Here is a 14,383-nt window from a genome sequence, read left to right as displayed (position 1 = left end):
AATGATGTTAATGATAAATGATCTCAGACTCTGCTGGCAGGAAAGCTTTGACAGTGTCCTGCGCTTGGATGGAGAAGCCTTTGCTGTCAGAGATGTGAGGTGACTGTTTGTGTGTGTTTCAGACACGCAGTGATGAGGAAGATGCTGAGAATGATGACCTAACTGATGCAGGTGAGTCCTCTAGCAATACCCAGCTCTTCTGTGGGGAGAGCCAGGACTTACACCATCCCAGAGGGTGCTGGGCTTGTGGGAATGGGGTCTGAGCAGGCAACAGCTTTGCAACATTTAGCAAAAACAACACAAAAGAGAGCAGAGAGACTGGAAACATTGGCAAGGGCTAACAAAGGCTATTTCAAGTTGAAAACACTAAACCTGCCTCAGAAAAGTTTGGAAGATCATGCTGAAGCAAGAGTCTTCCTGAATGAGCAAAAACCTGCAGAAAAATCAGCTGCAAGGATCATGGGATTGTCAGGGTGAGAGGAAGAAGCAAAGATGGGATGGAGAGAGAGGATGGCAGAGAAGCGAAACTGTCCGGGAGTTGGGCATCACTCTGTGCATGTGGGATACTCACCTGGGGTACAGGATTCACTATGAGGTAACAGAAAGACAGTAATAATAAACAGATGATCTGAGAACAGTGTTACAGCTGTAGGCTCAGGTTTGCAGGGGTGTAAGCAGTGACTTGCCTAGCAATGACCTGGGGAGGTGAGATAGTAAGTATAGAAATTATGTAAATCCTATTCAAGGAGAGGGCTGGAGGGTACCTGCATGCCATTAGTGCTCAAGGGATCTAGGGTCTTTGGGAAATGGGGCAAGGACGCAGCCTCTCTGCCCTTGGGTTGCTGGTGCCCTGGAGGAAGGTCTAGCTATGCTCTCTCCGGTTGCTGGTGCCCTGGAGGAAGGTCTAGCTATGCTCTCTCCATGCGCAGCTGCCTGTGCCCAAAGTGGTAGTGATGCTTCAGTTAGACATCCACCCAAAACAGCCGTCCATCAGATAAGCATCCATCCAATGAAGAGAGTTAGCTCTCATTTGTGCCTTCCCTGACAGGACCTGTGGGCTGGTCCAGCCACCTTCCTCCATTTGGTCTCTGTCCACTTCCTTCCTAAACAGTAGCCATGCAGGGAGGCAAGTCTGTGCCAATTTTTGTCGTGCCCATCCGTCCCCCCGTGTTCCCCCCCCCCCCCGCCCCAGCCATGCCTTGCTGGGAAACCTGAGATGCCATAAGGACACCTGTTACAGATAGTGATAGCTCCAGTCAAAGCCCTGGGTGAAAGCGAAAGCTGTTGCTGGGATCATTTCATGGACAGACACTTGAGATGATGGGAGAGATCAGAGCATTTCCTAATCTCCTATTGCCATTTCTAGATGGAGGGAATTTAAATGCATCCTCCATTGACATGGAAGCAGAAGATGAGGCAGTAATTGAAGCTGAACCTGCTCGACCCAACAGGAAGCTCATTGCCACCCTTCAGGTGATTGTTGGGGTGATGTATCTGGCCTCTTTCAATCCCGGCCCTTTGTCCTTGTCCTCCTCACCTCTCTGCAGTGGGGGTTAGAGTGGGAGGAGAACCTGCAGTGTGTTCTGGGCCCCTAGTGTTGCTGGGCTTTGAAACAGCTAGTCAGACCTTGGAGCCAAGCTGGGATGTGTGTGCACATCTGAGGATGGACCTGGGGGGATAAGGGAAAACCATAACACCCTGCACTGACGAATACAAGGGTAAGGTAGGACCAGGTGAAATGGTTGAAGCAGGGAAAGGATGGTCTTTCTGACTCTCCTCTCCTTCAAGATGGCAGGAGAAAGCCCAAAATGACTTTCTACTTATTTCAGATCTACAACTCTGAGCTGGAAAATGAGTTTGATAATTTTGAAGACTGGCTGTGTATTTTCCCCCTTCATTGTGGCAAAGCAAATGAGGAGGAAGATGGAAACGAGGATGAACATTTTGTGGGGAAGTACAAGGTACTGTATCATCTGAATGACACTTGTGCTGCATGTGGAAGAAAATCCTTAGGACAACTTGTATATCAGAGCATGCTGACACCAGCAAAACCTTGGAGAGTGCATGTGTGTGCAAAGTGATGTGAGGCCACAGTGCAGCATGGCCAGGGTACTGGTGGTGCCTGTTGAAGCAATTGTGTACTGTAGTCCTTTGTTAGCTGATAAGTGCACCTGATTTAGATTTTTTAGCTCTTGCAAGGAGAAAGCATGAAGCATAAAGGACTCTTATTCTGGTTGGGGCCTCTGGGTATGTTCAGTATGCAAATAAGAATTAGTGAGCTTCACTGTTTTTAAGATTAGTAAACCTTGTTTAAAAGAGGCATCATCCTCCCACCCAGGAGCTCTTGAAGGCTCTGAAATATCAACTACAGAAGTTGATTTAAGAAGGTCCCTAGAAAACCTTTGGTGCCCCCTGCCTTTGGTAGTCCAAAGTGCCTGGAGATGTTCAGATCTTCTGGCATTGGCAGTGGTCTGACAGCCTGCAGCCTAACTTGCAATCAGGGACTACCTGGGCCATGTGGATATGACAGTGCCTTTAGAAAGGACTGTCGCCATGGGCACAGGGTGTCTGTGGTCTGCATGAGGCTATGGCTCTGATTTTCCACTTGGCAGGTGAAGCTGGTCTTGGTGGTTCCAATCCCATCTGAGATACTCTCTTTTGTATCTAGTTGTTACTTGCAATGTTTTTTCTGCAGGGCTCCTTCTATGTCTACCCCACTGAGGAAGCCAGCACAGAGCCCAGGGTCTCCCAGGGTGTTCCAAGGAACAGACCCATCAAGGTTCTCGTAAGAGTTTACATTGTTAAGGTAAGTCTCTGGTGGTGGTGGCAGTCTTACTTGGAGGTCTGGCCCTCCCTATGGACCTCCTGCCATTCTCTGCTCAGTAAACATGAGCAGTGGCACTTGTGAAATCTTGATGCTGGCTTGAAGGCTCTGCCAGCCCAGTGAAAGTCACCTACATCTTGTCCATGGGGAGCCTTCTATGCTTTGTAGCTTCAGGATGTGCTACAAATCCAGATGCGCATTTCTTGGCTCCTCATCTGCCTTGAGACAGTGAGCAAGTAGGTGGGCCGACAGCTGCAGATATCGGTGGCTTGTTGACTGGCGATTTGTATGGGAACAAGTGCCTGTTTCACTGCTGGCGCAGCTGCTGGACCTGACCAGTGGGCTTGGGTGGTCTCAGGCCTGTGCAGTGTTTCTTGTGCAGGTTGCTCTCTGCAGCTGATGTATGACAGAACCTCTTGTGTATTCCAGGCTACGAACCTGTCTCCAGCAGACCCCAATGGCAAGGCAGATCCCTATGTGGTGGTGACTGTGGGGCAGGAGCAGAAGGACACAAAGGAGCGATACATCCCAAAGCAGCTCAATCCTGTGTTTGGAGAGTATGCGGGAAGTTTTTTTCATAGGAACACTGCAAATCTGGGGTTCAGGCTGTGGTGCAGCATGTGTGGTCTTCTGTTCCTTTCTGGTGGAGAATCTTGTGCTGTAACACAAAGGTCCCAGGCATGTCTCTTGCCTTTGGCTGACATAGGAGCTATAAGTGTTTTGGGTTGGGAGGGGAGCGCTCCCAAAGGCTTAACAGAGAAAGTAGCAAGCCAAGCAGCAGCAGAGCATTGGAGAGCCTGTTCCCTAGTTCCAGGACCTCTATCCAAGGGCATACATTCCTGGAGAACTCCTTTGTTTGAACAGGCACACTGAAAACTGCACACACTGAACTTCTGGAGAACCAAACTCTATCAGAGGTCTTTGAGTTTTCAAATACAGTTCTTAAATGTGTAGGATGATCAAAGCAGAGCACGTGTTTCATTTCCATCCTCTTTGCTAATTGCACTCTCCTTGTCTGCTTCTCTCCAGAGTTGTGGAGCTGACAGTCTCCTTTCCCATGGAATCAGAACTCACTGTGGCAATATTCGACCATGATTTGGTTGGATCTGATGATCTGATTGGGGAGACCAAGATTGACTTGGAGAATCGATTCTACAGCAAGCACAGGGCCAACTGTGGAGTGGCTTCTCAGTATGACATGTAGGTACCAGTGTGACACATTAGGGCCATGAGATGCATTCTTCTCACCTACCATTTGGGTGGGTAACAGAGCACCTCCAGTTTTGCAGGACGGAGCTTGCATCCACAGTATCCTTCGAACAGGTGCCCCAGAGATTCACTACAAGTCACATGGATAACTCCATCTCCTTTAGACTCCTACCAGGTTCCTATGATAGCTCTAATTCCTACTGCCAGACTAATTTGTTTTGCATATAGTAGCAAAAAAATTCTTTAATGCTTTCATATTGGTGTTCTGTGAGAAAAGCACTCACTTGACATTGATGTGATTTTGACCTCTTTCAGAAAGTATGGCTGTTTCTCTGGCAGTAGCTAGTTCTGTGAGCAGCGAGACTGATGACATCTGTTTTCCTTTGGCCTCATTCAGTATGGGTTCTCTGGTGTCTTTGCCCAGTTTTCTGTAAACTTCTCTTCTCCTACCATGCTATTGGAGAATTAGCTGTGGGCATGGAGTTGAGTCCCCAGTGCTGCTAAAACCTCTCTCCCACTTATGAGCTGCACCTGGAATTGCTCTTGTTGCTGCTCTGGAGCTAATGGTTCTGTGGAGTGCTAGCCTGGCTTGTTCTGGGGGAGAAGAGCTTGTTAAGCTTTCATTCATTAAGCTTTGTGTGTGCCTGTGGTTTTCCCAGTGAAAATCTTAGCAGGGATCGGGTGGCATAGTCTGTGCTGTAGGGAAGGCAGCATGTTTCACAGCCTAGGAAAAAGTCTAAGCAAATGATGTTCTCGATGTTCTCCCTTCCATGCAGAAATGGCTACAACATGTGGCGAGACGCTTTCAAGCCCACGCAGATCTTGGATAGTTTATGCAAGAAAAACTCGCTCCCTGCAGCAGAGTACAGACGGGAGGAGGTCAAAGTGGACAATAAAATATTCAAGGTCCCTCCAGAGGCTTTTCCTGAAGGTACAGAGGGCTTGGAGAACAATGACTGCTCCCTTAAACAGCTGCCTGTGCTCAGCAGTGCCCATGCTGGTGAGAGGTCTGGGAACCCACCAGCCTCTCTTCCCTGATGTGTCCAGGCTGGCTGCCCTCACTCTGTGCCCTGCATGGCCCAACTTTCTGGGTCACAGTGGGGAGCATCCTTGGTGCTCAGTGGCCTGGTTTCAGTGGCTGACGGTGTTGCACTGGGGGAAGATGTGATCCAGGCCATTAGGTCCCAAAGTGGCTTCCCAGGCAGTGGGTGGAGCAAAGTAAACCTGCTTGCACGGCAGTGGTGTGCATGGAGGTTTGATGGCTTGTACAGCCAGAGATAAGTAGCTTATTCTGATGGCTGACACTGGCACAAAGCTGTACTGATGGTGCTTGTGACCACCATCAGCAAGATACTGGCGTCCTTTCTTTTTTTTTTTTTTTTTTTTTGTTGGGGGGGGCACTTCTTCAGTCTCCTTTCCTGTTTTTAGCTGGCTTTGTCCTTCAGGGATGCTCTCTGCTTCTGGTGGCTTTGGGTTCTTTGGGTCACTCCCCGCTGCTGCTCAGTACTGTAGATTTCCTCCTTTTTGGCAGCTTCTGCTTCTCCTTTGCTGTTTTTCTTTCCTCTTCACTGGTGTTACAAACCCTGAGCCAGCGCCGTGGATGTCCAAGAACACAGCAACCTTTCATGCCCTCCGCCAGCAGTGATGGACAACTTCCCTGAGCACAGGCCTATCCCTACTGTGCCCATTCCCCTCAGTGGCCAACACCTGTGAAATCAAATCCAGCCTGGAGGAAAGGATGGAGCAGATGTGGCCTGCTTGTGGATGTCTGGGTCCTGCAAGGCAATGCTATGTAGCGCATAGGAAGGATGATCCCTGTGCCTGACCTGCCCAAAGAGGGGGGACCTATGTGTATGGCCAACTTTACTTTCTGCTTGTTTCAGTGCTGCTGTTCCTCAGCTTTCTGCTGGCCTCTATGGCTTATGTCATGAAGGGGAAAGAAATCCTGCTCAGGAGAGGGCAAGGAGCCTCCAAAAGTGCTTTTCGCCTTTTCTTAAGTCACTGGGTAGTTGGGAAGGGAGAAACAAGGTGCTCTCCTGGTATTCCCCTGAGAACCGGCTCTGGTTCACACGTAGCTGTAGTTGGTGCCCCATGAACCTCTGCTGTGCTTGGGGACTGCTTGGGATGGTTTCGGTCTCAGACTGATCTCCAAAGGGCAGATGCTCTCCATAAACCCAGGGGTGGGTGGATCATTGTGTCCTTGCCTGTAGGTTCCTGCTTTTCTCCCCACCAGCAGGATTTGGTCTTGAACTGCCATTTGGCTTCACTGTGTCAAATGAGTCAATTAATCACACAGACTGTTAATTAATGGGGAGCACAGATGCATGTCACTGCCGAGTGACACGTGGTGCTTTCCTGGAGCACTTCTAGGGCAAAACCTCTCATCCATGGATCTGTTGGTACTACCAGAGAGACATGGGGACTTAAACTGCCCCAGAGGGTCAAATCCTCCTTGGTGTCCCCTGGATCCTTTTCCCAGGGCCATAGTAAATTCTTTTTTGCCCTTTTCCTCTTATTTCTCTTAGCTTGTTTGTCTTCCTGCCTACAGTTTTCCTCATCACTGTAACATACGGACCTCATTCCCTTCATCCTCGCCCTCCTGCTTCTCCCCATTTTGTTTTTCTGTGGAGGTGCTTGTTTGCCCAGTCCATCGTCTTCCCTTATTTGTGCCTGTGACTAACGTTGTGATGTGGCTCTTGCCAGCCAGATGCCTTTATCTTCTACCTGAATGTGTCCTGCTGCAGAGGCCTCTGTGAGGAACAAGAGAGGAGTGGCAGATGAGAACTGGTCAGTGGATGGTGAACATAAGGCTTTGTACATCCTGCAGCACTGGGAAGAGATGCCAGGATATGAGTACAAGCTGGTACCAGAGCATGTGGAGATCCGGTCCCTGTACAACCCGGAGAACCCTGGGCTTGTGCAGGTGAGATGTGTTTCCTTGCCCAGCCTAGATATTGTGCTGGGGAAGGACCTTCAGGGCAACTGGTTCCCAGCCCCCTGGCTTGTCCCCTGTTGTCCTTTTGTCTCTTCATCATGGCATGAATCCCATGCGTTGCCCTTTCCTGGGTGGGTAACTGGAGCTGTGTCTATGGATGGCTGGCCCTGCTGTTAAGTGAGGACTGTTGGCCTTGGGTATCCTTTGCTCAGATCCACCCTCTGACCTCTCATGGTGTTTCTGAACACCCTTTCCTCAGGGGACCTCTGTCTATTGATGTTGTGGTCACAATGCTGGTGGCCCAGGGTCCTTCCTGTCTCCTCAGGCCATGTAGCACTGCTCTGATGAGGATGCTGTGTGGGTGGCAAGGGACCTGCTCTGCCTTCTGAGGCCTGCCACCATGCACCACGGTGGGTGGTAGTGTCCTCGCCTATCCCTGCCTCTTCCTCTGCTTTGTCCCGTATCACTGCTGCTTTGGTCCCCTGCAAGAGCCCTGTTCTGTCCCCTTGGCTTCTCCCTGAGGGCATGACATAACTGCTGGCTGGAGGAGAAACATTCCATCTCAGTTTTATGCAGTGCAGTGATCTGAGCTCAACCTTTTCCATGTCCTGCACAGAACATCTCCTGTTCCCTCAGGTACCAGAGGTCTGTAACAAAGCAGAGCTCTGCAGTCGCTCTGGCTTTGGCCAGCATTGGAAACACATGTGGGGAGGGCAGGGTTAGACCTATCACTTTGTAGTTTTCTTGGCTATGCTGAAGCGTTGCTTCATCGTATGCTTCTTGGTAAGACGGAGGGACACGTTTGCCTTTGTTTGAAATGAACTCAATTCAGCTGAAATAGTTTTTCTTGGGAGCAGGGTGGGGAGGGAAATAAGCAATTTTTCATAGTTTTAATTTTTTCCCTATCTAAAATCCAGTCACATGTCACTCTGAAGTGCTGGGGATGGAGAGAGCCAAGCAGTGGCTGTCTGGTGAGAGCTTTCCTTGCAGGACCAAGCCCTTGCTCCTTGAAGAGCTGGAGGGTGGTCTGTCTTTTGAAGTCTCTCTGCTGTCTTCTCTCGTCAGGGCTCCTTGCACATGTGGATTGACATGTTTCCGAACGATGTCCCCGCACCGCCACCTGTCAATATCAAGCCACGACTGCCTGTCAGGTAGCACCCATGGGAGTAGGGCTGGGGCTGGTGAGCCTGCATGGAGGGTCACTGTCCCTCACCATGCCTGGAGGGATGTGCCATGGGGTCCTGCACAGGCTGACAATCTGTGCTAGCCTGGCATGCAGCCCTCCTCTCTGCTTCAGCTCTGGCCATGGGATGGTCTCCTGGGTGTATCGGCATGGGGCATAAGCGCTTCAGCTGCATAACTGTGAAGGGCAGGGTTGATCTCTTTAAGGCTGGACATGAAGGTGATAGAAACCCGGGTCAGAGCTACTCATCTAGCTCTATTTTGGCTAGTGGACAGATGTCCTCTGGGTGCCTGGAGAAGTGAAGGAGGAGATCTGCTGTTTTCAATGATCTAATGGGGCTATTGAGATGGAGGGTCCAGATTCTTCTCAGAGGTGCACATGAAAGGACAAGAGATAATGGTCACAAGTTGCAGTGGGGGAAACTCCAACTGGATATAGGGAAAACATTTTCCCAATGAGAGTGAAGCTACCCTGGGATAGGGACGGAGTGACCCAGAGAGGTGCTGGGATATCGATCCTTGGAGATACTCAAAACTCATGCAGACGAGGCCCTGAGCCATCTGATCTACTATGAAGTTAGAGCAAGAGGTTGGAGCCAAGACTGCGGAGGTCCCTTCCTGCCTAAGCCTTTCTGTGCTGCTATGGCTAAGTGGTGCTGGGTGGGTTTCCCACGCACCAGGGATTAGCTTTGCAAAAGCTGCCTGTTTTGATTGTGGGTGTTTGTCTTGTGCGGTTGTAGTTCCCCAGGAAGGGCTTTGTGCATGGCAGCAAGACTGCTGGGCTGTGCTTGGCCAGAGGAGCCCAGGCAGGGGACCACAGTGCTAAGAGGGTTCAAGTCCTGCTGCTCTGCTGGTGTGGGCTTGACCTGCCCTCCCAGGCACCGGGGGCAAGAACATGTCTCACTCACCCCTGTGTCCTTTCCACAGCTACGAGCTGCGTGTGATTATCTGGAACACAGATGACGTGATCCTTGATGATGTCAGCCCAGTAACGGGAGAGCCTTCCAGTGACATCTACGTGAAGAGGTCTGATGGGAGCCAGAGGGAGGCCAGAGCCTGGCTGTCCTGCTCCCTGCCCCACATCCTCACTGTCTTCTCTGAACATCCTCTGCTCCTCCCTGCCTCAGTATGAGGTGCCCCACTCCAGTCCCCTGCATGGAATGCTGTACCCTCAAAGGTGTTGGTCTGGTTTGGCTCTTCCTTTCCTGCTACCCCGTGGGGTTCAGCCCCACCATCCTTTTGCTCTGCTTTTGGGGCTGGCTGACAGGGGGTAGGAGATAACTGAGTTTCTCCTGCAGCTGGATAAAGGGTCTTGACCATGACAAGCAGGAGACGGATGTTCACTTTAACTCCTTGACTGGGGAGGGCAATTTCAACTGGAGGTTCATCTTCCGCTTCAACTATCTCCCGACTGAGAAGGAGATCACCTACAAGAAGAAGGACTCTGTCTTCTCTGTGGAGGGATCAGAGTTTCGGGAACCAGCTGTTCTGGTCCTCCAGGTCTGGGATTACGACAGGATTTCAGCTAATGACTTTCTAGGTATGGTGTGACCTGCTGGAAGTGGGGTGACCTGTCCCTCACCTTGCTGGAGTATTACTGCGTTTCCCCTGGAGCTCAGCTCTGAGAAGGGACACCAGGAGCATCAGATCAAGCTCTTTAGCTCAGCAGTCACCTGGGCTGGTTCTTCACATGTGAGCTATAGGCAGAGCCTGGAGATACACACCTCTCCTACCCAGACATGTTGAGCTTGCATGCTTGTCCAAGATCCTTGGTGTCCCTTTTCAGGGCCTGTTATGCCACAGGACTTCCAGGTTCTGCTTCCTCACAACCTTTCTGATGAACTTGCTCATTTTCCCTACTCTCACTTAGACCTGCAGATCCCAAGACTTTCCCAGGAGCTTAAGCTGTGGTCACAGGGACTGGCAACCTTTGTGAGACCATTTGCACTGAAGTTGCGGCATCCCATTACTGGGGGCTTGGAGCTCTCCGGCTGCTCTGGTACTTCCCAGTAACCAGACCTGCTGAGCTGGGCGTGCAGCAGGGCCTGGTGACAAAACTGGGTTGGTGGTGATTCCGCCACACTATGCTAGCACAAACACTGCTGCTTCTCTCCAGCTTCTGCTGCCATCCCCAAATTTGTAGCACTCCATTCAGTTGTCCCTCCCTTCTTCAAACTTTGGCCTCCCTGTTAAAAAGCAGCCCCTTTGCCCTGCTGTCTCTCGGGCAGCATAAAACTCTCTTTGTTCATCAACCTTCCATGGTGTATTTAAAGGGCTTTACGTCCATGAGGCACTTCCAATGGTGATTGATTCAGCCATGCTACTCAGGCACTGAAGAAAATATTAAGACAGCAATCCCAACGATTCCTCGCATGTACAATCTCAGGAACTTCTAGGCAGGAAGGGACTTCTGCAGTCTTTATTGCAACCTCCTGCTCCAAGCAGGGCTAGATGCACCGTAGGTTGTTCAGGGCATTATCTGGGTGAGTTTTGAGTAACTCCAAAGATGGAGATCCCAGCACCCTTCTGGGCCCCTTTTCCTGGCTGCACCATTCTCGTAATTCTCAAATTTTTTTACCTGCATCAACTTGAGTCTGTTGCCTTATGTGCTTTCATCATCCACTTCTGAGGAGAGCCTAGGTCCATCTGCTCTGTAGTTTCCTTTAGGCTGTGAGAGATGCAGTAAGATCTCTCCCTTGACCTCTCTTCTCTGGGATGAACATATATGGGTATCTCAACCCATTCTGCTATGGTGCATACTCTAGCCTTGACCATCTCAGCCACTGGACTCTCTAGTTAGTTGACACCTTTCTTGTGTTGGGGGCCCAAAACTGGACACTGTATCCAGATGCAGTCTCACCAGAGCTGAGCAGAGGAGAACACACACATCCCTTGGTTGCTGACTATGTTTTTGCCAATACAGACCAGTACATGAAAAGACTGGTTTGATGCAAGGGCTTAGTGGCAAAGTGGGACAGGAGCTTCTTCCAAGGAGGACAGGGGCGCAAGGCCAAGCAGGGAAATGAACTAAGGATATTTCAGATGTAAGACAGACTAGAAACCTTTAAAGAGTTTCCCATGAACTAAGGATATTTCAGATGTAAGACAGACTAGAAACCTTTAAAGAGTTTCCCAGATTTTATAATTTTTTATTGACATTTGCAGGAATGAGGAGGGAAGAGGAGCTTGGACATGTGAGGAGAGCAGGGTGGGACATGGTAAAGGAGTGAAAATAACCCACTGTACCACATGCAAACCAAACTGGCCACATCAGAGACGAGACAAGACCTGTGGCTTCTGCTTCTTAGTGTCTAACTCTTGGGCTAGTCCTTATGCTGAGCTTCAGGTCTCCACCTGTAAATGTACAGGACTCTGCTAGATCATTGCGGCAGCTGGGACCTACTCATAGTGGTGGGAGAGTGGCAGAGACAGAAAGGCAAATGGTGTGTGGGGTGGACCTCAGGATTTCACCATGAGCTCTCCTCTTCACTATGCCTGCAGGATCCATCGAGCTGAAGCTGCATGACATGGTGCGGGCAGCCAAGAGCTCAGAGCATTGCACCATCAAAATGGCCAAGGAGAATGCAACACCTCGCTTCTCCATCTTCCAAAACAAGCGCATGAGGGGCTGGTGGCCCTTCATCAAACTCAAAGATCAAGAAGACGAGGAGAGAGGGGAGAGGGAGGACAAGCAGAAGGAGAAAAAGAAGTGGAGAAGCTCAGTCAAACCAGAGGACGTGGAGTTCACAGACCCCAGTGGGAACAAATACCTCCTGACGGTAAGGCAGGGTGCTGGCACAGGTGAGCAGAGAGCCAGTGTTTTGCCTCTGCCTTGACATGGCAACCTGCCCTGCATGCACGTAACCTACAGAGGCAGCAATGACCCAGCTGTCCAGGACTTTGTGCAGGGTCCTGGAGACTTGTCCCATCTGCTGCAAATCCAGCACCTCATCTACCCAGAAGTGCCAGCTGCAGTTGGATGCAGGGGGTGTCCAATTTCATGTCTTCCTCTGAGCTTCCCATAGAGCAGTGCTCAGTGACGGGAGCAAAGCAATAGGCATATGGCTCCTCATCGACCAGACAGGTGAGCAGCAAAAGCTTGTCCTAGGGTCTCTGCCTACTCCAGACAGGCAGGTGCCAACTGTCCCAGGGCAGACTCGCTGCTGATGGCCCTGCTAGCGGATCATTGTTTGTCCCCAGGGGTGAGTTTTGCTCAGTGCCAGTGTGGGAGGCTGCAGACAAATCCACATAGCTGGGCAGTTCATTACAATACAGTCCCTTGTCTGCAAAACAGTTAGTTTCTGGCCAGGCCACAGTTTCCACTGGCTGTGAAGTGAGACACTCCATAGCTAATGCCTGGAGAGAAAAGATAATTGCTCTGAGCATCTGTAGGTGGAACTGGGAGAAAAATACCCAGTCCTGGCAGGGCGTATGGTCAGCAGGCAGGTCTGCGAAGCAACATGTGCGGCTGTGGCTCAGACATGTTCCCCCTCCAGGGTAAGGTGGAAGCAGAGTTCCAGCTGCTGACTGTGGAGGAGGCTGACAAAAGTCCTGTTGGTTTGGGCCGAAAAGAGCCCAAACCCCTGGAAAAGCCCAAGTGAGTATCTGTGTTATCGCTTTTAACGTCGATGGACACTGCCATGTTTTCAGCAGCTGTTTGCATGAGGACAGGGAGCATCTCTTTGTCAGGAAGCTGAGAGCAATCAAAGAGGCCCTGGGCAGTGGCGTCTGCAGGACTGGGGCTGCCAGGGCTTCTTAGAGCTCGAGTGGGTCCAGCAGGACTTGTGGCTGCAGCATCTGGGCCAGGGCTGATCTCAGTGAGGTACTCAAGACAGCTATGTCATAACATGGCTTGTAAAAAAAGGGCAGCTCTGGTTTAACCATGTGAACGCACCCGTTAGCCACATGGGTGCACAACAGCTCTGCCCAGGCTGTCCTGAAACTCGGGTCCTGTTGTCTCCAGCACTTTCACAGGCACCATATTTATTGCAGCCCCTAGGGTGATCCTGTCTGGAAGCAGCAGGAAGAGCTGGCGACCCATGAGGGTGGCAGGGCACCAAAGCAGAGGGGTGAACGTGCTGCTCTGTGGATTGAGCCTGTGCTTATCTGTTCTTCCCCTCCTGTTCCAGCTGGCCAAAAACTTCTTTCAACTGGTTTGTGAATGCCATGAAGACCTTTGTGTTCTTTATCTGGAAGCGGTACAAGAAATACATCATTGTGCTGTTCATTGTCGCTGTTCTGACCATATTCCTGGTTCTTTTGATCTATACCATGCCTGGATACATCAGTGAGAAGATCATCAATGGATAAATGCTCTCTAGCACAGGACTACTCAAAGACGGGTGATTATTGCAGGAATTGAGACTGGACCAGAAAGTTTAAGGAAATTCTGCAGGTGCAGAAGCAACCTTCACAGTGAGAGACCTGCAGAAGTGGCCTCTCTTTGGGGAGTCACATTTCATGCTAAGTACCCACGAGATGCTAAGAAACCAAGTAACCAACCTACCTTTGCTAGCCTTTGCTTCAAGGCAAACTCCTTGAAGGACAGTTACAGCTTTGGGAAAAAAATTGTTCTTTGTGGAACTGGAGTGGGAGGGTGGGAAAAAGGGGTCTGATGGGGCTGTCCCTGCAGACATGGCAGCTGAAACCAGCTCTTGCCATTGAGAGTGATTCTGGCAGAGATGGAGACATACAGAGCCATCCATGCCCCAGCTTGACCACACTTGGCACTTGCCAGGCCTTTGCCCAAAGTGTTCAAAACACATTGTACAGGGGGAAGGCAGGTCTGGTGTAGGGTCATGGTGGAGGTAGGACCTGGAAGACATTTGAATGGGGCTTCCTATGGAGAAGGATGACAGAGCCAAGGTAGCCATGAGCTTCCTGCCATGCCAAGAGCACAGGAACAGGTCTTGGAGCTGGTGTTGATTCTGGATGTGGTACCACTCCCCAGGACGTGGACTTTCTGGCTGTCGCTCCTTACAAGCTGCTTAACAGCTTTTTCTGCATGTGTTGGGTTGGATTCAGGCTTGCTTCAAGCTTCATTTTAGCTTTTCAGTTCCACAGGAATAAAAGCTCCTTGGCTGCTCTCTCCGATGCTGTTTGTGTTTTGTAGCTGCATTCTGGAGCTGAGGGCCAGCCTGCTGCAGGCAGTCTTCGCTGATGCCCCTTTGCCCCTCCTCCTGGATAACACAGCGCTGGGATATTGGCATGGGGTTGTCAGCATGAATCTGTAT

At 50.5% G+C, this 14,383-nt stretch overlaps 1 protein-coding gene across 1 annotated transcript in view; it reads left to right on the top strand.

Moving 5' to 3' along the window:
• The window catches only part of LOC104020015 (fer-1-like protein 4), a 40,841-nt gene extending 26,672 nt beyond the window's left edge, over window positions 1–14,169 (top strand). The window contains exons 31-44 of the mRNA XM_087749326.1: window positions 123–171; window positions 1,367–1,473; window positions 1,830–1,961; window positions 2,696–2,806; window positions 3,254–3,381; window positions 3,854–4,024; window positions 4,810–4,964; window positions 6,778–6,956; window positions 8,034–8,119; window positions 9,078–9,176; window positions 9,449–9,690; window positions 11,652–11,929; window positions 12,647–12,747; window positions 13,280–14,169. Of these exons, the coding sequence (XP_087605452.1) occupies window positions 123–171; window positions 1,367–1,473; window positions 1,830–1,961; window positions 2,696–2,806; window positions 3,254–3,381; window positions 3,854–4,024; window positions 4,810–4,964; window positions 6,778–6,956; window positions 8,034–8,119; window positions 9,078–9,176; window positions 9,449–9,690; window positions 11,652–11,929; window positions 12,647–12,747; window positions 13,280–13,460 (2,019 nt within the window). The 3' untranslated portion in view covers window positions 13,461–14,169. The remainder of the gene's footprint in view (window positions 1–122; window positions 172–1,366; window positions 1,474–1,829; window positions 1,962–2,695; window positions 2,807–3,253; window positions 3,382–3,853; window positions 4,025–4,809; window positions 4,965–6,777; window positions 6,957–8,033; window positions 8,120–9,077; window positions 9,177–9,448; window positions 9,691–11,651; window positions 11,930–12,646; window positions 12,748–13,279) is intronic.
• The last annotated feature ends 214 nt before the right edge of the window (window positions 14,170–14,383 follow it).

Source organism: Nipponia nippon, unplaced genomic scaffold, assembly GCF_047370975.1.
Source record: "Nipponia nippon isolate SJK-2023a ecotype South Korea unplaced genomic scaffold, ASM4737097v1 scaffold_13, whole genome shotgun sequence".
Lineage (NCBI taxonomy): Eukaryota > Metazoa > Chordata > Aves > Pelecaniformes > Threskiornithidae > Nipponia > Nipponia nippon.
This window is presented reverse-complemented; position numbering and strand designations above follow the sequence as displayed.